Here is a 24808-nt window from a genome sequence, read left to right as displayed (position 1 = left end):
TGTGAATGACTGCCCTGAAAGCCTTGGAAATGTTACCTCTTCATCCTCCTCCTCCTCCTCCTCCTCCTCCTCATCCTGTGCCACATCCTCTTCCATCATCGCCCGAATTGTTTTTTCAAGGAGGCATAGAAGTGGGATAGTTAAGCTCAGAACGGCATCATCGGCACTGGCCATGTTGGTGGAGTACTTAAAACAGCGCAACAAGGCACACAGGTCTCGCATGGAGGCCCAGTTATTGGTGGTGAAGTGGTGCTGTTCCACAGAGCGACTCACGCGTGCGTGCTGCAGCTGAAACTCCACTATGGCCTGCTGCTGCTCGCACAGTCTTTGCAGCATGTGCAAGGTGGAGTTCCACCTTGTGGGCACGTCACATATGAAGCGGTGAGCGGGAAGGCCGAAGTTACGCTGCAGCGCTGACAGGCGAACAGCAGCAGGGTGAGAACGCCGAAAGTGCGCACAGACGGCCCACACTTTCTGCAGCAGCTCTGACATATCGGGGTAATTTTTAAGGAACCTCTGCACCACCAAATTCAGCACATGCGCCAGGCAAGGGATGTGCGTCAAACCGGCTAGGCCCAGAGCTGCTATGAGATTTCACCCGTTATCGCACACCACCAGGCCGGGCTTGAGGCTCGCTGGCAGCAACCACTCATTTGTCTGCTGTTCCATGCTCCTCCACAACTCCTGCGCTGTGTGTGGTTTGTCCCCCAAACAGGCAAGTTTTAAAACTGCCTGCTGTCGTTTACCCCTGGCTGTGCTGAAGTTGGTGGTGAAGGTGTTACGCTGTCCGGATGAGGAGGCGGTAGAGGATGAGGAAGCGGAGTAGGAGGAGTTAGGAACAGGAGGCAAACTGAAGCGCCCTGCAATCCTCGGTGGTGGAAGGACATGCGCCAAATTGCTATCCGCCTCAGGCCCATCCGCCACTGCATTTACCCAGTGTGCCGTTAGGGAGATATAACGCCCCTGACCGTGCTTACTGGTCCACGTATCAGTAGTTAGGTGGACCTTGCCACAGATGGCGTTGCGCAGTGCACTCCTGATTTTTTCCCCCACTTGGTTGTGCAGGGAAGGGATGGCTTGCCTGGAAAAGTAGTGGCGGCTGGGCACGACGTACTGTGGGACAGCCACCGACATAAGGTTTTTAAAACTGTGCGTCTCCACCAGATGGAATGACAGCATTTCAAAGGCCAAGAATTTTGAAATGCTGGCATTCAGGGCCAGGGATCGCGGGTGGGTAGGGGGGTACTTCCTCTTCCTCTCAAGTGTTTGGGAGATGGAAAGCTGAACGCTTCCACCGGACATTGTGGAGATGGTTGGTGACCCAGGTGGTGGTGTTGCTGACAGATCCTCTGTTTGCGGGGTGGCAGGTGCCGGTATCACTACAGATGTGGCTGGAGCGGCCGAGACTGCAGCAGAAGAGGAAGCAGGATGAGCCAGAGACGTTTCTTGGTTTTGAAGGTGTCTGCTCCACTGCAGCTTGTGCTTTACACTTAGATGCCTGATCATGCAGGTTGTGCTCAGGTTGAGAAGGTTTATGCCTCGCTTCAGGCTCTGATTGCACAGGGTGCAAACCTCTCGTGTCCTGTCATCAGCACATTTTCTAAAGAACTTCCACGCTAGAGAACTCCTTTGAGCTGACTTTGGTGCGCTCGTTCCCTTGCTGCGTTGGGCAGTAGCGGGTGTAGTGTCTAGGGCACGGCCGCTCCGCTTCTGCACCCTGCTCCCGCTTCTGCTGTGCTGGTGGCTCTGTGCGACCACCGCCTCTTCCTCCAAACTACTCAGGTCACCTGCATGACGTTCATTCCATGTGGGGTCGAGGACCTCATCGTCCTCCACATCATCTTCCACCCAGTCTTCACCCCTGCCCTCCTTGTCGGTCTCCACAATGCTGAACGCCGCAGCAGTTGGCACCTGCATTTTGTCATCATCTGAGACCTGCTGCGATGGTCCTTGCATGTACTCATCTTGAGAAATAAGTGGTTGGGCATCGCTGCACTCAATCTCTTCCACTTCTGGGGCAGGGCTAGGTGGATGGCCCTGGGAAACCCTGCTGACAGAGTCCTCAAAAAGAAGAAGAGACTGCTGTATGGCTTGGGGCTCAGACTGCTTGCCTGATTTGTAAGGGGGTGAGGTGAAAGACGGTTGGACATCGGCTGCAGGTGCCAACTCTAACCTTTCTGCAGTAGACTGGGTGGGAGACAATGTGAAGGAACTGGAGGCACTGTCAGCAGCAAACCAATCTACTAACACTTGAGGAAGGTGTTTCACTTGTGCGTGTAGCTGGCACAGATCGACCACGTCCTCTCCTTGCAACAGGAGCTCTACCAGCAGCACCACGACCCAGGCCACGGCCCCTATTTGACGGTCTCCTCATATTTCTGTAATTTAAGATCTTGCCCTAGAAAGGTGTTTATTGAATAGCGGAACAAAACAACAACAGTATCGCACGGGTGTATCTCACAGTCAAATATGCAAACTATGCCGCAATTTAATGTTTTTTACCCCAAAAGGGTGTATATTGAATAGCGGAATAGGATAAAAAACGGTGTATCTCACACGTACAAACACAGACTAGGCGCTGATTAAAATTTTTTGTACCCTAAAGGGAGGATGAGGAAGAGGAGTAGGAGGAGTTGGGAACAGGAGGCAAACTGAAGCGCCCTGCAATCCTTGGCGGGGGAAGGAGATGCGCCAAACAAATTTAAAAGGTGTATCTCACACGTACCGATACAGACTATGCCGTAATTTAATTTTTTTACACTCCAAAAGGGTGTATATTGAATAGCGGAATAGGAAAAATTTTATAAGACGGTGTATCTCACACATACAAACACAGACTAGGCCCTGATTACAATTTTTGGTACCCTAAAGGCAGGATGAGGAAGAAGAGTAGGAGGAGTTGGGAACAGGAGGCAAACTGAAGCGCCCTGCAATCCTCGGCGGTAGAAGGAAATGCGCCAAACAAATTTAAAAAGGTGTATCTCACATGTACCGATACAGACTATCCCGCAATTTAATTTTTTACACTCAAACAGGGTGTATATTGAATAGCGGAATAGGACAAATTTTACAAAACGGTGTATCTCACACGTACAAACACAATCTAGGCCCGGATTACAATTTTTTGTACCCTAAAGGCAGGATGAGGAGTAGGAGGAGTTTGGAACAGCCAGGAGGCAGACTGAAGCACCCTCAAATCCTCGGCAGTATGAGATGCGCCCCAAAAATTGGAAAGGTGTATTTCACACGTACCGACACAGACTATCCCGCAATTTAATTGTTTATACCCAAAGGTTTTAATTAAATAGCGGAATAGAAAATATGATCAAAAAAAGTGTATGTATCTCACACGTACAGAACCACACTAGGCCCCAATTACTATTGTTTGTACCCCTAAAGGCAGGATGAGGAGTAGGAGGAGTTTGGAACAGGCAGCACCCTCGAATCTTCAGAAGTATGAGATGAACCCCAAAAACTTGGAAAAGTGGATCTCACACGTACCAACACAGACTATCCCGCAATTTAATTGATCCCCAAAGGTTTTTATTGAATAGCGGAATAGGAAATATGATCAAAAAAAGTGTATGTATCTCACACGAACAGAAGCACACTAGGCCCCAATTACTATTGTTTGTACCCCTAAAGGCAGGATGAGGAGTTGGAGGAGTTTGGAACAGGCAGCACCCTCAAATCTTCAGAAGTATGAGATGAACCCCAAAAACTTGGAAAGGTGGATCTCACACGTACCAACACAGACTATCCCGCAATTTAATTGATCCCCAAAGGTTTTTATTGAATAGCGGAATAGGAAATATGATCAAAAAAAGTGTATGTATCTCACATGTACAGAAGCACACTAGGCCCCAATTACTATTGTTTGTACCCCTAAAGGCAGGATGAGGAGTAGGAGGAGTTTGGAACAGGCAGCACCCTCAAATCTTCAGAAGTATGAGATGAACCCCAAAAACTTGGAAAGGTGGATCTCACACGTACCAACACAGACTATCCCGCAATTTAATTGATCCTCAAAGGTTTTTATGGAATAGCGGAATAGGAAATATGATCAAAAAAAGTGTATGTATCTCACACGTACAGAAGCACACTAGGCCCCAATTACTATTGTTTGTACCCCTAAAGGCAGGATGAGGAGTAGGAGGAGTTTGGAACAGGCAGCACCCTCAAATCTTCAGAAGTATGAGATGAACCCCAAAAACTTGGAAAGGTGTATCTCACACGTACCAACACAGACTATCCCGCAATTTAACTGATCCCCAAAGGTTTTTATTGAATAGCGGAATAGAAAATATGATCAAAAAAAGTGTATGTATCTCACACGTACAAAACCACACTAGGCCCCAATTACTATTGTTTGTACCCCTAAAAGGCTGGATGAGGAGTAGGAGGAGTATGGAACAGGCAGCACCCTCAAATCTTCAGAAGTATGAGATGAACCCCAAAAACTTGGAAAGGTGGATCTCACATGTACCAACACAGACTATCCCGCAATTTAATTGATCCCCAAAGGTTTTTATTGAATAGCGGAATAGGAAATATGATCAAACAAAGTGTATGTATCTCACACGTACAGAAGCACACTAGGCCCCAATTACTATTGTTTGTACCCCTAAAAGGCTGGATGAGGAGTAGGAGGAGTAAGGAACAGGCAGCACCCTCAAATCTTCAGAAGTATGAGATGAACCCCAAAAACTTGGAAAGGTGGATCTCACACTTACCAACACAGACTATCCCGCAATTTAATTGATCCCCAAAGGTTTTTATTGAATAGCGGAATAGGAAATATGATAAAAAAAGTGTATGTATCTCACACGTACAGAAGCACACTAGGCCCCAATTACTTTTGTTTGTACCCCTAAAGGCAGGATGAGGAGTAGGAGAAGTTTGGAACAGGCAGCACCCTCAAATCTTCAGAAGTATGAGATGAACCCCAAAAACTTGGAAAGGTGTATCTCACACGTACCAACACAGACTATCCTGCAATTTAATTGATCCCCAAAGGTTTTTATTGAATAGCGGAATAGGAAATATGATCAAAAAAAGTGTATGTATCTCACACGTACAGAAGCACACTAGGCCCCAATTACTATTGTTTGTACCCCTAAAGGCAGGATGAGGAGTAGGAGGAGTTTGGAACAGGCAGCACCCTCAAATCTTCAGAAGTATGAGATGAACCCCAAAAACTTGGAAAGGTGGATCTCACACGTACCAACACAGACTATCCCGCAATTTAATTGATCCCCAAAGGTTTTTATTGAATAGCGGAATAGAAAATATGATCAAAAAAAGTGTATGTATCTCACACGTACAAAACCACACTAGGCCCCAATTACTATTGTTTGTACCCCTAAAAGGCTGGATGAGGAGTAGGAGGAGTATGGAACAGGCAGCACCCTCAAATCTTCAGAAGTATGAGATGAACCCCAAAAACTTGGAAAGGTGGATCTCACACGTACCAACACAGACTATCCCGCAATTTAATTGATCCCCAAAGGTTTTTATTGAATAGCGGAATAGGAAATATGATCAAAAAAAGTGTATGTATCTCACACGTACAGAAGCACACTAGGCCCCAATTACTATTGTTTGTACCCCTAAAGGCAGGATGAGGAGTAGGAGGAGTATGGAACAGGCAGCACCCTCAAATCTTTAGAAGTATGAGATGAACCCCAAAAACTTGGAAAGGTGTATCTCACACGTACCAACACAGACTATGCCGCAATTTAATTGATCCCCAAAGGTTTTTATTGAATAGCGGAATAGGAAATATGATCAAAAAAAGTGTATGTATCTCACACGTACAGAAGCACACTAGGCCCCAATTACTATTGTTTGTACCCCTAAAGGCAGGATGAGGAGTAGGAGGAGTTTGGAACAGGCAGCACCCTCAAATCTTCAGAAGTATGAGATGAACCCCAAAAACTTGGAAAGGTGTATCTCACACTTACCAACACAGACTATCCCGCAATTTAATTGATCCCCAAAGGTTTTTATTGAATAGCGGAATAGAAAATATGATCAAAAAAAGTGTATGTATCTCACACGTACAAAACCACACTAGGCCCCAATTACTATTGTTTGTACCCCTAAAAGGCTGAATGAGGAGTAGGAGGAGTATGGAACAGGCAGCACCCTCAAATCTTCAGAAGTATGAGATGAACCCCAAAAACTTGGAAAGGTGGATCTCACACGTACCAACACAGACTATCCTGCAATTTAACTGATCCCCAAAGGTTTTTATTGAATAGCGGAATAGAAAATATGATCAAAAAAAGTGTATGTATCTCACACGTACAGAAGCACACTAGGCCCCAATTACTATTGTTTGTACCCCTAAAAGGCTGGATGAGGAGTAGGAGGAGTTTGGAACAGGCAGCACCCTCAAATCTTCAGAAGTATGAGATGAACCCCAAAAACCCCAAATATCATTCAGCTCTGCTGCAGGCCACAATTTAATTTTTTTTAACCCAAGGCTGCATATTGAATAGTGGAATAGAAAAAAAAGTGTATGATTTTTGAAACCACTCAATAATAGCACATGTGAACTGAACACAGCAGTGTATGATCAGTCAGCACAGCACGGCTGAAGGAAAAATGCTGCACACAGTGACTGATAGAAAAATACTTTTCTCCCTCCTCCTCAGTGGGCAAAAAAGATTGTGTTCACTGCACCCCAAAAAGATTGTGTTCACTGCACCCCAAAAAGATTGTGTTCACAGCAGCCCACACACAGCAAAATGGATGTGGACCACTGACACCTGCCTATCTCCTATCCCACCCCACACAGCAATATCGATTGTAGTTTGTAGAACACACTGTCTGACCCTAAAAATCAGCAGACTCTCTCCCTAAAAGGATTGATAAGATGATGATCGTAGATCGGGTGACTGCAAACCCCACCCACACAGCAATATCGATTGTAGTTTGTAGACCACACTGACCCTAAAAATCAGCAGCAGCCTCGCCCTAAAATGCCTACAACTCGCCCTGCCTAACACACTCCGACCTGTCCCTCAATTCTATCCGGACACAAATGGGTTTTTTTCCTGTCTGTCCCTAATCAGCAACCAGCACGTTGATGTGTGCTCTGTCCCTGAACTAAACAGCAGAATGACACCGCAGCAGCGCTGCCTCGAACTTATAAAGACTTGGTCACATGCTTCAGACGGCCAATCACAGCTACTAATACATTTGTAGGCATGGCTGGGATGGCTTAGGCACACCAGTTAAACGCTTGTTGATTGGCTGTTGAAAGCCCGCCATGAAAAGCACGCCAATGCATGCAAAACCTGGAAATAAAACCACCGAACACGGATTTTTACCCGAATATACAGTAAAGTTTTCGGGTCTGTGTTCGGGTAACAAAAATCCAATTATTCGGTACGAACACGAATAATACAGTCCGTGTTCGCTCAACCCTAATCCTAACACATTACCCAGTCCATACCAGTATAGATTCTAACACATTACCCAGTCCACACCATCCTACACATTACCCAGTCCATACCAGTATAGATCCTAACACATTACCCAGTCCATACCAGTATAGATCCTAACACATTACCCAGTCCATACCATCCTACACATTACCCAGTCCATACCAGTATAGATCCTAACACATTACCCAGTCCATATCAGTATAGATCCTAACACATTACCCAGTCCATACCAGTATAGATCCTAACACATTACCCAGTCCATATCATCCTAACACATTACCCAGTCCATACCAGTATACAGGCCCGGACTGGGACAAAAAATAGGCCCGGGCATTTTAGACTGAGCAGCCTTTTTTTTTTTTATTAAAACCAAATTACAAATAATGACAGCTACCAGTTTCTCAATGTCTTTTATTCTATTTAGCCTGCTACAGTCACTGCTCACTGATTGCTAGAGGTTACTGCACATTTTTAGCACTAACCCATTGGTGGCTGGGGAGGGGAGAGGTGTAATCAGTGGTAGTACTGGGGGGGGGGGGGGGGGTGAATTGAGTGGCAGTACTGGGGGGGAGGAATGAGTGGCAGTTCTGAGGGAGGGGAAGGGGGTATGAATTAAGTGGCAGTGCTGAGGAGGGGGTGTGAAGTGAGTGGCAGTGTTGGGGAGAGGGTGTGTGAATTGAGTGGCAGTACTGGGGGGATGGAATCAGTGGCAGCGCTGGGGGGATGGAGTCATTGGCAGTGCTGGGGGGATGGAGTCAGTGGCAGTGCTGGGGGGATGGAGTCAGTGGCAGTGCTGGGGGGATGGAGTCAGTGGCAGTGCTGGGGGGTATGGAGTCAGTGGCAGTGCTGGGGGGTATGGAGTCAGTGGCAGTGCTGGGGGGGGACTGTAATGAATGTCGGGGGGGATTGGATGTGGGGGGGATGAGTGACAATACGAGAGGAGGGTGAGATGACTGGTAGTGCTGGTGGGTTGTTGGGATGATTGGCAGTGCTGAGGGGGATGAGATCAGTAGCAGTACTGGGGGGGATGGATTTAGTGGCAGTGTTGGGGGGGGATGGAATTAATGGCAGTGCTGGGGGGGATTGGATGGGATCAGTGGCAGTGTGGAGGGATGGTGGGATCAGTGGCAGTGCAGGGGGGATAGGATGAGTGTCAATATGTGGAAGGTGGAATCAGTGGCTGTGTGGGGGGACGAGATGAGTGGCAGTGCTTGGGGGGAATTGAATGGGATCAGTGGCAGTGCTTGGGGAGTGGGATGAGTGGCAGCATGGAGGGAGGGAATGGGAGGAGTGGCAGCGTGGAGGGAGGGGATGGGAGGAGTGGCAGCCTGGAGGGAGGAATGGGAGGGGATGGGAGGAGTGTTGGGGGGGGGGGATGGAATTAATGGCAGTGCTGGGGGGGATTGGATGGGATCAGTGGCAGTGTGGAGGGATGGTGGGATCAGTGGCAGTGACAGGGCTGGGATAGGGGGATCGGATCAGGGATCAGTGACAGGGCTGGGGGGAATTGGATCAGTGACAGGTCTGGGAGGGAGGGATCGGATAAGTGACAGGGATGGGAGGGGATCGGATAAGTGACAGGGCTGGGGTAGGGGGATCGGATCAGTGATAGGGCCCAGGGGGAATCGGATCAGTGACAGGGCCCAGGGGGAATCGGATCAGTGACAGGGCTGGGGGGAATTGGATCAGTGTCAGTGCTGAGGGGGGAGGGGTCAGTGGCAGTGCTGAGGGGGGGGGTCAGTAGCAGTGCTGGGGGGGTCAGTAGCAGTGCTGAGGGGGGGGGTCAGTGGCAGTGCTGTGGGGTGGGGGTCAGTGGCAGTGCTGTGGGGTGGGGGTTAGAGGCAGTGCTGAGGGTGGGGTCAGTAGCAGTGCTGAGGGGGGGTCAGTAGCATGGCTGAGGGGGGTGGTCAGTGGCAGTGCTGTGGGGTGGGGGTTAGTGGCAGTGCTGAGGGGGGGGGGCAGTGGCAGTTCTGTGGGGGTTAGTGGCAGTGCTGAGGGGAGGTCAGTAGCAGTGCTGAGGGGTGGTCACTTCACTTACCTTGCAGGGCAGGCCTTGGGTGGTGCGGCGCAGGTGCTGCAGGCAGAGTCACTGTTCCTTCCGGCTTCCCGACAAAGCAGAACTCAGAAGGGGTCCCCTCTAGCTCCACCCCCTTCAGTCACGAGTCCCCCGACCCCTCGTTTCCAATTGCACGGACGGTACACCCCTCCTGAGCTAGCTGGATGGCCATTGGCTGTGGACTCGGACCCGGCCGCAGTGAGCGGCGCTGGTCTCAGCATCAGCCCGGCTGCTCAGTGGGGACTGGCCTGGGACATACATACCCGGCCGGCCGGCCAGAAGAGGAATATGTGGCTGCGGCCCTCTCCGCGGAATCGGCCGCGGAGAGGCCAGCGGCAAGCGAGCAGATGCCTCAGGACTCGGAGGGAGTCGGGACGGTCACGGAAGTGACATGCGCTGTTCGGCCCATCGGGCAAATGCCCGGTCTGCCCTATGGCCAGTCCGGCCCTGCCAGTATAGATCCTAACACATTACCCAGTCCATATCATCCTAACACATTACCCAGTCCGTACCAGTGTAGATCCTAACACATTACCCAGTTCACACCAGTATAGATCCTAACACATTACCCAGTCCATACCAGTATAGATTCTAACACATTACAGAGTCCATACCATCCTAACACATTACAGAGTCCATACCAGTATAGTCCATACCAGTATAGATCCTAACACATTACCCAGTTCATATTATCCTAACACATACCAAGTCCATACCAGTATAGATATCCAGCATGAGATTTTTCCCATTGAGGATTGAGGTCTGTTTTCATTTTTTTGAGCAATATATATATATATATATATATATATGCACACACATACACATACACGGATATGTACACACATTTATCTAGAGCTAGAAAACTATATATATGTATCAATTAACAGGTGTAAAAGTTATATCTATAAAAAAACATTATTAATAGTAGTAATTAATGGAGTGTGAGGCCTCCAGCTTGTCGGAAGGCGCTCTGCCTCCCCCTGCTGGCGGATTTTGGAAAGTGCACCATGCTAACACCCTGCCTCCGGTGACACGTTAAATTTGCGACAGACGGGAAGAGTGAGCGGGCACAGAGAGAGAGACAACCTGCTGCCAGAACTACAACACCTAGCTGGGGTGAGAGCGACACTGTGTGGCACAAAATAAAAAAAATAAAAAATAAATAATTTTTTTTTTTTTTTAAATGATTTACATTGTCCCTGATTAACAGGGACAATGTAAATCACCCGGGACAGGCTCCTATTTGCCGGGATTGTCCCGGGAAAAACGGGACAGTTGGCAGGAATGTACTCTGTGTATAGTCACTTCTCATTCCAGCAGCAGCTGCATACATATTCAGCAGTGTGGAGACTGGAGAAGCATGGAATGCAGCCCAAACCGACACTGAGTGTATATACTGACTGAGAGAGACCCCCTCCTATATGGGAATGGGATATATACTGAGATCCCCTATTTTATTTATATTTTATTATATGGGCTTCTCTCAGTATATGCCATAATAGGGGCCTCTCAGCATATATACCATATAGGAGAGGTCTCTCTCACTCTCAGTCAATATGTCCCATAATAGGGGGTCTCTCAGTATATCCTATAGGGTGTCTCTCACAGTATATCCCATAATAGGGCCTCTGCCCCCTATTATGGGATATACTGGGAGTGAGAGACCGCCTAATATGGGATATACTGGGAGTGAGAGACCCCCTGTTATGGGATATATTGAGACCCCCTATTTTTTTATAGGGGGTCTCTCAGTATATCCCATAATAGGGGGGTCTGTCAATATATCCCATATCAAGGGATCTTATGAAAAGTAGGAGGGGTCAAAAGGAAGGGCGGGGTCTGGCGCCCCACCATCCTTAAACTTCACCAGCCGCCACTGCACACATGCTTGACACCATCTGAACCAAATAAGTTTATCTTAGTCTCATCAGACCACAGCACATGGTTCCAGTAATCCATGTCCTTAGTCTGCTTGTCTTCAGCAAACTGTTTGCAGGCTTTCTTCTGCATCATCTTTAGAAGAGGCTTCCTTCTGGGACGACAGCCATGCAGACCAATTTTATGCAGTGTGCGGCGTATGATCTGAGCACTGACAGACTAAACCGCTGTATGGTCTTGGCCTCCATGCTGCAGCTCAGTTTCAGGGTCTTGGCAATCTTCCTATAGCCTAGGCCATCTTCATGTAAAGCAGCAATTCTTTTTTTCAGATCCTCAGAGAGTTCTGTGCAATGAGGTGCCATGTTGAACTTCCAATGACCAGTATGAGAGAGTGAGAGCGATAACACCAAATTTAACACACCTGCTCCCTATTCACACCTGAGACCTTGTAACACTAACGAGTCACATGACACGGGGGAGGGGAAAATGGCTAATTGGGCCCAATTTAGACATTTTCACTTAGGGGTGTACTCACTTTTGTTGTCAGTGGTTTAGACATTAATGGCTGTGTGTTGAGTTATTTTGAGGGGACAGCAAATTTACACTGTTATACAAGCTGTACACTCACTACTTTACATTGTAGCAAAGTGTCATTTCTTCAGTGTTGTCACATGAAAAGATAGAATAAAATATTTACAAAAATGTGAGGGGTGTACTCACTTTTGTGAGATACTGTATATACCATAGTTTGTAGATGCTATAACTTATACACAAACCAATTAATATACATTTATTGGTCTTTTTTTATCAAAGATATGAAGCAGAATACATTTTGGCCAAAATTTATGAAGCAAATCATTTTCATTGGATATGTTTTATAACAGAAAGTAGAAATTATTGTTTTTTTTTTCCTCTGTCTTTTTTTTTTTATTTAACCACTTCCCACCCAAACACGTCATATGATGTCCTGAACTTTGAGTGGAGATATCTGGATGATGGGTGCAGCTGCATCATTCATCATTACAGTTGGCGATTCCCTCACATGTGAAAGCTATTGATTGATTGGCTACAGGCGGCGGGAGAGAACCCCCAGCCCCCCCTTCTTTCCTCCCTCCAGTGCTTCCCCGGGCTCACTCTTGCAATCGGGGAGCTAGAGTAGAGAATGAATAACATCCAACCCACCCATGTAAACTAGTTATTTATCATTGGTATGCTGCCATGGAGGCACCAGGAAAACTGAAAATTACCGTAATTTTCCTTTCCTTGTGCCTATCCATGGCAGCATACGCTCCCACCCTCGGTATTTCTATATTACAGAGAATATTGGGGGAGGGACTTCATATTTAATTTAAGCTATTAACTGGTCCTGAGGGAGGAGTCGAGGCGGAGCTCTTTTATTGGTATGCTGCCATGGATAGGCACCAGGAAAGGAAAATTACGGTAAGTATGATACAATTTTCCATTTTTTTTATCTCAGGCTTTCCAGCATACAGGAGAGATGTGGGGACTGATAGACCCCAGATCTCTCCGTAAAGAGAGAGGACCTGTCATGCCCTATTCCTATTACAAAGGATGTTTACATTCCTTGTGATAGGAATACAAGTGATCAAAAAATAAAACATTTAAGGGAAAGTGTAAAAATAAAATAAATAATAATAAAAAAAATTTTTTTAAAGCGCTTCCATCCCCTCGTGCTCGTACGCAGAAGCGAACGCATACGTAGGTCGCGCCCGCATATGTAAATGACGTTCAAACTAAACATGTGAGGTATTGCCGTGAATGTTAGAGCAAGAGCAATAATTCCAGCACAAGATATTCTCTGTAACTGGTAACCTGTGAACATTTTTAAACCTATGGAGGTTTTTAAGTACCGAAGTTTAGCGCCATTCCACGAGTGTGGACAATTTTAAATCGTGACATGCTAGGTATCTCTTTACTTTGTGCAACATCATCTTTCACATTATACAAAAAAAATTGTGTTTTGTTTAATTTATGAAAGTGTTTTTATTCCAAAAAAATTGCGTTAAAAAATTGCTGCGTAAATACTGTGTCACATAAAAAAATTGCAATAACTGCGATTTTATTCCCTACGGTCTCTGCGTAATTTCTTGTTAAACAATGATTTTTCATGTAGGAAAAGAATGCCAGAATCGGCCCGCTATGGAAGTGGTAAAGAAAATAAAATAAAAAAAACTAGGGATCAAATATCAACAAAAGAAAGCTCTATTTGTGTGAAAATAAATTATATAAATTACATTTGGGTACAGTGTTGCATTATCACGCAATTACCAGTTAAAAGATAACTCCAATTGCGTAGGGAAAAAAAACAGCAAATAAAGAAAAAATAATATAGCGTATGCAATTGCGAAAAAAGTCATAATGTAATTGAATGTTATTAAAATGACCCTTCCTTTTCAATCTTCAGCCACTTTAATTTTCTGAAAATGCAAATAAATTGGTCTAAAATGATGAAAAATTAAAAATTTTTTTTTGGGAATGTTATATAACAGAATGTGAAAAATATTGTTTTTTACAGAATTGTCGCTTTTTATTTGTTTATAGCCCAAAAAAAAAAAATCGCAGAGGTAATCAAATACCACCAAAAGAAAGCTCTATTTGGGAGAAAAAGGACATCAATTTTATTTGGGTACAGCGTCACATGACCGCGCAATTTTATGTTAAAGTAACGCAGTGCCGCATCGAAAAAAATGGCCTGGTCATTAACGGGGCAAATCCTTCCGGTCCAGAACTGATTAATTAGTTACAGCGACATTTTTTTTTTTTTAAAGGTTTGAACCACATTAATAAAAGCTCAATGTTGTAAGCACTCCTGCCAGTATTGTCTTTTTCTAGCACATATAAACTCATTCAGTCACTGACGAATCATCTTCTTCCCGACAGCCGACCGCGTCAAGCCTGCCGATGTTAAAATCGTAGCCGCCTTGGGAGACTCATTAACGGTAGGAGATGCCGGGTGATCTTTGAGTGTTTGGGGACTCTGGTTGTATTTCTGAGCCATCCAATAATGTGTTTATTATTACAGACAGCCATTGGGGCCAACGCCACCAGCGTCCTGCAGCTCCCAACCGAATACCGACAATTCTCCTGGAGGTAGGCAAGTCAACCGCACTCAGATTGGGGCTAATTCACTCTATATGCGGTGACAGACGTTTTACGGCATTGGTAAAATATCTGTCACCGCAGGGACACACAGGAAACAAGTGTTTGCTATGTGTCCCACCAGATGTAGCCTGTCACAAGATGCAGCCTGTCACTGTAGCCTGCCACCAAATGTAGCCTGTCACTGTAGCCTGCCACCAGATGTAGCCTGTCACTGTAGCCTGCCACCAAATGTAGCCTGTCACTGTAGCCTGCCACCAGATGTAGCCTGTCACTGTAGCCTGCCACCAGATATAGCCTGTCACTGTAGCCTGCCACCAGATATAGCCTGTCACTGTAGCCTGCCACCAGATATAGCCTGTCACTGTAGCCTGCCACCAGATGCAGCCTGTCACCATAGCCTGCCACCAGATTCACCCTGTCACTGTAGCCTGCCACCAGATGTAGCCTGTCACTGTAGCCTGCCACCAAATGTAGCCTGTCACTGTAGCCTGCCACCAGATGTAGCCTGTCACTGTAGCCTGCCACCAGATATAGCCTGTCACTGTAGCCTGCCACCAGATATAGCCTGTTTCTGTAGCCTGCCACCAGATATAGCCTGTGACTGTAGCCTGCCACCAGATGTAGCTTGTCACTGTAGCCTGCCACCAGATGTAGCCTGTGACTGTAGCCTGCCACCAGATGTAGCCTTTCACTATAGCCTGCCACCAGATGTAGCCTGTCACTGTAGCCTGCCACCAGATGTAGCCTGTGACTGTAGCCTGCCACCAGATGTAGCCTTTCACTATAGCCTGCCACCAGATGTAGCCTGTCACTGTAGCCTGCCACCAGATGTAGCCTGTCACTGTAGCCTGCCACCAGATGCAGCCTGTCACTGTAGCCTGCCACCAGATGTAGCCTGTCACTGTAGCCTGCCACCAGATGTAGCCTGTCACTGTAGCCTGCCACCAGATGCAGCCTGTCACTGTAGCCTGCCACCAGATGCAGCCTGTCACTGTAGCCTGCCACCAGATGGCCTCCCCAGCTTTTTGGCATTACTAGGAATTCAGCATACATGTACAGAAGCGGGGAACCTGGCACATGCGCAGTACAGGACAGGGTTCTGCTCCAATCAATATATGGAATGTATGTGTAATGTTCCGGTACCTTTGGTACCCTAAATTACACTTTCCACAAGTGTATGCGCCCTACCATTTACTTTTGGAAAGGTGCGCATACACCTTTAAGACTGGAGCTGTCATCACTCAGCGCCGGACTAGATGGCTATTTAAGGCGTCGGCTCTCACTCACATGTGTTCGTTCAAACACCCTTATCTGGATGCTAACCTTGCTTGAAGCTTCCATGCTTGCAAGCTTACTTCGCTGACGGAACCTCGCTGCGCTGATCCCTGTATCCCGCTACTGGATCATCCGCCTCTCCTGAACCACCCTTCGGCTGTATCGCTAATAGTGCTAAGTACCCCGCAGGGTAATTCTCTATAAACTTATACTAAGCTTACACTATCTAGCTCTGCATAGTAGAGACTGTTTATCACATCTGCATAAACTAGATTGCTAGCTCTTGAGACTACTGCTACTTTTCTGCACTGGGTTGATCTCTTTTGTATGTCCACCTGCTATTCTATCACCTGCTATCATACAACATTGTTAAACCTTCCTGCATCCATCTGCTACTGTCTCACCTTCAAGTGTCTATCACCTACCACCTCCACTCAACCTATCCCTCAAACCTTCATCATTGTGTTACCACATGCATAAAGTCACTCTAGGAACCAGCTTGCTAATTGTGTGTATTTACTGGCTGAAATAAGACCTTCCACACATGATGAGTCATTGAGGTTGGGAATGGTATCTCAGCATATCTCTTACATGACAACTGACGTGGAACTATTTCTGCAGCTGAAAATCCACACCATATAAGAAACGCAGGATCGTTACAGTATGGAGGTGGATCCAAGAGCGGTGATGTGGGAAGTGATGCAGTCTCTCTGCTCTCCCACTGCTCACCATGGCCCAGCTTCAAACAGGGCACAGCATGGCATCGCTCCGTGGCCCACAGGTTGGGGACCCTTACTATAGACAAGACCTTCACCTGCTACAATCTTACACATTGATATAATTATTTATTTTTATCTTTCCAGTATTGGAGGTTATGGAAATATGTCAAATCTCATCACCCTGCCCAGTAAGTGTTTTATAATGATTTATATTGTTTTAGATTTTGTTTTATTTTAGATAAACCATGAAATATATTTTTAGAAAGACTAGTACCGAATTCTATAATTATATCAGCTACCTACCATCCCCTCCACAGCAGTGCTAAGGGCTCTATTCCTACAATTGACAATGCTAACAGGAGGGGCAGAGACGCAGACTATTGATAACAAATCTCATCATTGTGGGAGGGGCAGAGACATAAAATACTGCAGGAAATCTCATCATTGCGGGAGGAGCAGAGACACAATCTACTACAGGGAAACCTCCCCATTGTGGGAGGGACAGAGACACAAATTACTGCAGCAACTCTCACCATTGTGGGAGGGGCAGAGACACAAACTACTGCAGGAAATCTCACCATTGTGGGAGGGGCAGAGACACAAACTACTGCAGGAAATCTCACCATTGTGGGAGGGGCAGAGACACAAACTACTGCAGGAAATCTCAACATTGTGGGAGGGGCAGAGACACAAACTACTGCAGGGAAATCTTACCATTGTGGAAGTAGCAGATGTACAGACTACTGCAGGCAATCTCCCCATTTTGGGAGGGGCAGAGACACAAACTACTGCAGGGAAATCTCTTTATTGTGGGAGGGGCAGAGACACAAACTACTGCAGAGAAATCTCTTTATTGTGGGAGGGGGCAGAGACACAAACTACTGCAGGAAATCTCACCATTGTGGGAGGGGCAGAGACACAAACTACTGCAGGAAATCTTAACATTGTGGGATGGGCAGAGACACAAACTACTGCAGGGAAATCTTACCATTGTGGAAGTAGCAGATGTACAGACTACTGCAGGCAATCTCCCCATTTTGGGAGGGGCAGAGACACAAACTACTGCAGGGAAATCTCTTTATTGTGGGAGGGGCAGAGACACAAACTACTGCAGAGAAATCTCTTTATTGTGGGAGGGGGCAGAGACACATACTACTGCAGTGAAATCTCACCATTGTGGGAGGGGCAGAGACACAAACTACTGCAGAAAGATTTGTGGGAGAGACCAAGACTAGACCTGTGCAGTTCAATTTGTTCCGAACGGAAATTCTGAGTAAAACAGAGCAAAATAGAATAGAAAATAAAGGAATAGAATAAAAAACAAAATAGAAAATAATAGAATAAAATAGAATATAACCATGTTCTAAAATATGAATTTTGAAAAGCATAAATTCAAATTAGAATAGAAAATGCAATAATAGAATAGAAAGGAACAGAATAGAATAAGCAATAGAAAAGAAAAGATTAAAATAGAAAGAATATTACAATACAACTCGAATTTCAAATAGAATAAACTCACATTTTTATTAGAATAGAAAAAAAAAAGAACAGAACAGAAAATAAAAAAATAGAATAGAAAAAAACAATAGAATAGAATGGAAAAGAAAGAAAGAATATAATTATCTTCCAAAATTCAAATTTCGAATAGAATACATTTGATTTCAAATGGAATTAGATTTGAATGCAATTCAAATGGAATTAGAAAAATTTGTATTGATTCGAATTCAAATGAATGAAATTAATTCCGAAAATGAATTCAACTAATTTAACTAAACAAATTTAAGTAAATAACAAATTTAAACAAAACAAATTTTTTTCCTTCTGTAAATGTTTAACCAAGGCAGTTGAACATTAATAATTTTTCTTTAGTTATATAATGTTTGTTACTTGTAGATATTTTGAAGATTTTTAATCCGGATGTTGTTGGCTTTGCAAAGAGAAGCACCTTGACCTACCGACCAGCTGAGCTGGAGGCTACTGGACTCAACCTGGCCGTGACTGCAGCCAATTCTTAGTAAAGATTATACATCTAATATATTATGTATTTTATAACTATTGCATTTTGTTTTTTTATAGTGTTTATATGTTATACCTAGAGAGCAGTGATGTCACTCCTTTAAAATATCATTTATATCTAGAGAGCGGTGATGTCACGCCTATATAATAAAACCTATATTTAGAGAGTGGTGATGTCTCCCCTGTATAATATATCTTATATCTGGAGAGCGGTGATGTCACTCCTGTATAATATATCTTATATCTGGAGAGCGGTGATGTCTCCCCTGTATAATATATCTTATAGCTGGAGAGCGGTGATGTCACTCCTGTATAATAAAACCTATATTTAGAGAGCGATAATGTCACCCTTGTATAATATAAAATATCTGGAGAGCGGTGATGTCACACCGGTATAATATAATTTACATCTAGAGAGCGGTGATGATTTTAATATCTTTATCAATAATATCGGGTCTGGGATTAAAAGTACCGTTTCAGTCTTCGCAGATGACACCAAGCTTTGCAGTGGAATACTTTCCTTACAGGATATCTTCAATTTACCATACAAGCTGACCTCAATGCACTGTTTCATTGAGCAACTATGTGGCAAATGAGGTTTAATGTTGATAAATGTAAAGTTATGCACTTGGGGCTAAGAATATGCATGCATCATACACACTAGGGGGAGTAGAACTGGGGGAATCCATAGCGGAGAAGGATCTGGGGGTTCTGGTAGATCATAAGCTTAATGATAGCATGCAATGCCAAGCTGCGATTTCCAAAGCAAGCAAAGTCCTTTCTTGTATTAGGAGAGGCATGGACTCCAGAGAGAGAGATATCATTTTGCCCCTGTACAGATCATTAGTAATACCTCATCTGGAATATGCAGTTCAGTTTTGGGCACTGATTCACAAAAAGGGTATCAGGGAACTAGAGAAAGTGCAGAGAAGGGCAACCAAACTGATAAGAGGCATGGAGAAGCTCTGCTATGAGAAAAGATTAGAGGAACTGAATTTATTCTCTCTTGAGAAGAGGAGATTAAGGGGGGATAGGATCACCATGTATAAATACATAAGGGGTCCATATAGGGAACTTGGTGTTGAGTTATTCACTTTAAGGTCATTACAGAGGACAAGGGGGCACTCTGTATGTCAGGAGGAAAACAGATTTTGTCTCCAAATACAGAAAGGTTTATTCACAGTAAGAGATGTGCAAATGTGTAGCACCCTAGGGGACTGCTGAGAATTGCACTTTCTGGATTCCCCTGGGTTACCCGTAACAACAGTCTGTGAAAACGTATCACTTTAGACCAGTGGTGGGATTCAAACATTTTAGTAACCAGTTCCGACTTTCAAGCATGGTATAATTATTTTTTTTTATCTAATGTCAGTTAGATAAAGTTCTATTTGTGGCATATAAAGTCTTGGCGTACACCGATGACCTTCTCTTCTCCCTCTCCCAGCCCTTGATCTCTCTGCCTTGCCTTCTGAAGGAATTTGAGCTATTTGGTGTATTATCCAACTTGAAAATCAACTTTTCCAAGTCAGAGATCATGGGGTAGCATTGACACCGGCTTTACGAGACCTCTTGACTCAAAACTTCCCCTTTAGGTGGGCAACAGTGGGCCTCCGATACCTGGGCACCTTGATTTCTCCTAATCCTGCGGACTTGTTTAGTCTGAACTTCCCACCACTCCTCGCAGTAATCCGCACGCTACTTGAGAAATGGTCAGTGGAGCTTCACTCCTGGTTCGGACGGTGCAACATCCTTAAGATGTCGATACTACCCAAGCTTTTATTTTTGTTCCAAGCGCTTCCCGTCTCTATTCCGGCGGCCTTCTTTAAGAAGGTCGAATCCACCTTTACAAACTTTGTCTGGGCTGGGAGAAGACCCCGGATGGCTCGCCGCCTACTCGTTCTATCTAAAAAGCATGGGGGGTGGCACTGCCGGACCCCCGACGCTACTATCAAGCGGCCATGCTAACGAGGTGGATTGACTGGGCCCGTTATGCAAACCTGAAGCAGTGGGTGACCTTGGAGTTATCCTTATTTTCAATATTCCTACCAAGGGCTCCTCTGATACCTCGGGACATCCCTGCCACGAGTAAGCAACATCCCACAATCGGCTTGACGATTCGATCGTGTTCTACGGTTGTCTCTCGTAAGGGTCTCTCGGATGGCCATGCCCCGCTTCTCCTGATTCCTCAGGATGGCCCATGCCTCACGCTCTCTCCCAGTGATAAGCCCTCCTTTCTCTACCACCTGAGGACTTTGTCCTGCCAGGAATTCTTAAGTGGGAAGGGGAGCTTCATAGGACATTCTCCAAACCCCAAAGACGCAACATCATCAGGTTCTCCCTTATATCCTCTATATGCACGCGCGTCCAGGAATCCAATTACAAGATCCTTACCCACTGGTACTACTCCCCAGCCAGACTCAGTCATATTTTCCCGGAGTCGCCTGATAGGTGTTGGCGGTGCCAACAAGATAAGGGTACACTATCCCCCATCTTCTGGAGTTGCCCTAAGCTCAGGGACTTCTGGACCGAAGTGCGCAGGATTTCCAAAATGATGACGGAGTATGTCATCCCAGATGATCCGGCATTCTTCTTACTGCACGGCTCTGGCATGGCTCCGAAACATTACAAACGCTCTGTGATCCGTCACCTCACAGATGCGGGAAAATCATGTGTTAGTCTCTGCTGGAAAAACACTACTCCCACGACAACCTCCCTCTGGTTGCGAAGAGTGAAATGGATTAACGACTTGGAGGACTTGGTACTCACCGCACAGGGTAGAAAATATGGGCATGCTGGAACGCGTTCATGCTCTACGATGAGGGACAGGCTTTGAGCGCTTCCCTCTCGCAAAAAATATTGCTTGACTAGAGGCGGGGTCACCCGCGCGGGATGGACGCATCCCTTTTCTGTCACCGCTTCCCCCAGGCCCATCCCTCACCTCCTTTTGTCCCCCTCAATGCTCGTCGCACATTCTGTTTCACTTCCCCACCTTTTCTTCATTCCTACTCTTCCTGATCTCCCTCTACCCCATATTCCCACTACATGCAATCCTAACCCCTTTTACTCTAATATAAGCGCATGGACTCTATGGTTTAGGTTCCACATGCATGTCCTTCCCTGTTATGTTGGAACCGCGACCTACGTTGACCGCAGTTGTCATCCGGTACCCTACTTCAATGCGGACTCATACTTGAGTTCTATGTCTTATGAGTGATGAATAGACATGTGCTGTAACTCTGATTATTATGTTATTTGGACTTCGCTAATTCACTTTACCATGTTTATTTTTTGATGAGTTCTGAATATGTTTATACGCACTTTGTATTTTTCTTATTTTCAATAAAGAATTTGCATAAAAAAAAAAAGTTCTATTTGTGGGGAAAAAAAAGGACATTCATTTTATTTGTGTACAGCGTCGCATGACCGCCCAATTGTCAGTTAATTGTCAGTTAAGTAAGAATCGCAAAAAATGGCCTGGTTATTAAGGGGGAAATCTTCTGGTCCAGAAGTGGTTAAATTAAAAGCAGGGAGTTAGTACATCAGTGAGTGGTGGTGGACACAGCAACCTCCCCCCTTCCCCTGTATGGGGAGAGAGAGAGTATAAGAGAAAGAGGGATGAAGGGAGAGAGGGGGAGAGGGAAAGAAAGCGGGATGAAGGGAGAGAGAGTGAGAAAGAAAGAGGGATAAATGGAGGGAGAGAGAGAGAAAAAAAGAAAGAGGGATGAAGGGAGGGAGGGAGAGAGAGAGGGAAAGGAAGCGGGATGAAGGGAGGGAGAGAGAGAGAGAGAGAAAAAGAAAGAGGGATGAAGGGAGGGAGAGAGAGAGAGAAAGAAAGAGGGAGGGAGAGAGAGAGAGAGAAAAAGAGGGATGAAGAGAGAGAGGGAAATAAAAAGGGATGAAGAGAGAGAGGGAAATAAAGAGGGATGAAGGACAGGGAGAGAGAGAGGAGGAGGAGAGAGAGAAGGAGGAGAGAGAGAGATGAGGGGGGAGAGAGAGAGAAGGAGGAGGGAGAGAGAGAGGGGGAAAATAAAGAGGGATGAAGGGAGGGAGGGAGAGAGAGAGAGAGAGAGAGAGAGAGAGAGAGAGAGAGAGAGAGAAGGAGGGGAGAGAGAGAGAGGTAAATTAAGAGGGATGGAGTGAGGGAGAGAGAGAGAGAAGGAGGAGAGAGAGAGAGAGAGAAGGAGGAGAGAGAGAGAGAGAGAGAGAAGGAGGAGAGAGAGAGAGGGAAATAAAGAGGGATGAAGGGAGGGAGGGAGAGAGAGAGAGAGAAAAGGAGGAGAGAGATAAGGGGGGAGAGAGAGAGAGAGAGAGAGAGAGGAGAGGGAGAGGGGGAGACTCACTGATTCCTCAGTTTGTGTCTGCTCTGAGGTCTTCTGTCAGGCAGTTTCCCTTCTGCAGCGGCCGCATTGTGAAGATGCAGGGAGGAGGTGGGTGGAGCCAGACCCAAGCGCGGAGGACAAGGAAGATCCTCCTTCGCAGTGCATGTTGGGTCCTCTCCTCCTCTGCATGTCACTGGTTGCTAGATGCCAGTCGGCTGGCCATCCTAGCAACCAGTCTCTACCACACAGATACTGCAATAAAAATACCGCAATTGCTGGCGATCCACAAATACCAGCTGTGCTGGTAAATTACCGGCTGGGTGGCAACCCTGTGACAGATGGACCGGCCCGATCTCTGGCTTGCACCGATTTGCAGAACTTATGAAATGTTAGTAACAGGTTCCAACGAACCGGTGCGAACCGGCTGAATCCCACCACTGCTTTAGACGCTTGGCTCAGACAATTAACAGTGCAGGGGATTTCGTTTTTGTGTTTTATTTAGAACTGGGATAGGAGAAGAGATGAGTGGGATATTCCAACTATGAACTATGCACAAATCTTGAGGACAACTAGCTGTATTGTGCGGCAAGGCCGCTGCTTCACCTTGCCATTGAAGTGAAGATAAAGAATATGATCCTGATTTAGTTTCTCTTCAGGGTCCTAACTTGGCACCCCCTTTTTCACTTGCTGGGCGTGCTAGCCCCTGTCCACTGACTCTCCACTGGAGTGGTACCCTTCCTGGGCAGACCCCTGGCAGGGCCGGCCTTTGGGGTGTGCGAGCTGTGCGGCCGCACAGGGCGCCATGGGCAACAAGGGCGCCGTGCGGTCATCACAGCTCGCAGAGGATCAGGCGATTCAGGCCGCACAGCGGGAGATGAGCGGCGACCGCGGCCTGGACAGGGTTAACACAGGCCAGGGCCGCCGCTCACCTCCCGCTGTGCGGCCGTGCCTCGGTCACCTATTGATGCAGTGAAGCGAGCTGTGTATCTCTCACACAGCTCAGCCTCCAATCCTTCCACGCTGACTTCCCGCCCACACATCCCCAGGAGTGTGGGTGGGCGAGAGGAGGAGGAGAAGGGGCAGGGCGAGGAGGAGCTGACAATCTCATTCTGGCGTCAGTGCAGGGAGAGAGGAGAGATCGTCAGCTCCTCCTCGCCCGCCCACACTCCAGGGGATGTGTGGGCGGGAAGTTTAAAGAAAAAAAAAAGCTGCAGACAACGTAAGGTAAGTGAGGTCTCTCTCATTCAAAAAATGTAAGGAAGGGGGGGGCTCAGTGTGGGGGGTATGTGATGTACGGGGCGGCTCTCTGATGTGCGGGGCTCCGTGGGGGGGGGTCTGATGTAAGGGGGGATTTGTGTGGGGGGTCTCTGATGTGAGGGGGCTTTGTGTGGGGGGTCTCTGATGTGAGGGGGGCTCTGTGTGTGGGGGGGTCTCTGAAGTGTGGGGGGGTCTCTGATGTAAGGGGGCTTTGTGTGTGGGGTCTCTGATGTGAGGGGGGCTTTGTGTGGGGGGCTCTGTGTGAGGGGGGCTTTGTGTGGGGGGTCTCTGATGTTAGGGGGGCTTTGTGTGGGGGTCTCTGAGATGAGGGGGGCTCTGTGTGGGGTGGTCTCTGATGTGTGGGGGGGTCTCTGATGTAAGGGGGCTTTGTGTGGGGGGTCTCTGATGTAAGGGGGCTCTGTGTGTGGGGTCTCTGATGTGAGGGGGCTCTGTGTGTGGGGTCTCTGATGTAAGGGCTTTGTGTGGGGGGACTCTGATGTAAGGGGGCTCTGTGTGTGGGGTCTCTGATGTGTGGGGGGGTCTCTGATGTGAGGGGGGCTTTGTGTGGGGGGTCTCTGATGAGAGGGGGCTCTGTGTGGGGGATCTCTGATGTAAGGGGGGCTCTTTGTGGGGGGGCTCTGATGTAATGATGTAAGAGGGGCTAAGTTATTAGTGATCATAAAAAAGAAAAGTCAAAGTGCAAAAAAGGTG

The 24808-nt window shown here is 46.5% G+C and overlaps 1 protein-coding gene across 1 annotated transcript in view; it reads left to right on the top strand.

Moving 5' to 3' along the window:
• Positions 1-24808, top strand: part of LOC309569452 (phospholipase B1, membrane-associated-like) — a gene marked incomplete at its 5' end in the record, with an annotated part of 67266 nt that overhangs the window by 15289 nt on the left and 27169 nt on the right. The window contains 4 exons of the mRNA XM_082275291.1: positions 14290-14348; positions 14432-14499; positions 16650-16693; positions 18399-18519. Of these exons, the coding sequence (XP_082131417.1) occupies positions 14290-14348; positions 14432-14499; positions 16650-16693; positions 18399-18519 (292 nt within the window). The remainder of the gene's footprint in view (positions 1-14289; positions 14349-14431; positions 14500-16649; positions 16694-18398; positions 18520-24808) is intronic.

The sequence above is a fragment of the Pelophylax lessonae genome (assembly GCF_965119305.1).
Source record: "Pelophylax lessonae genome assembly, chromosome: 13".
In the NCBI taxonomy this organism is placed as follows: domain Eukaryota; kingdom Metazoa; phylum Chordata; class Amphibia; order Anura; family Ranidae; genus Pelophylax; species Pelophylax lessonae.
This window is presented reverse-complemented; position numbering and strand designations above follow the sequence as displayed.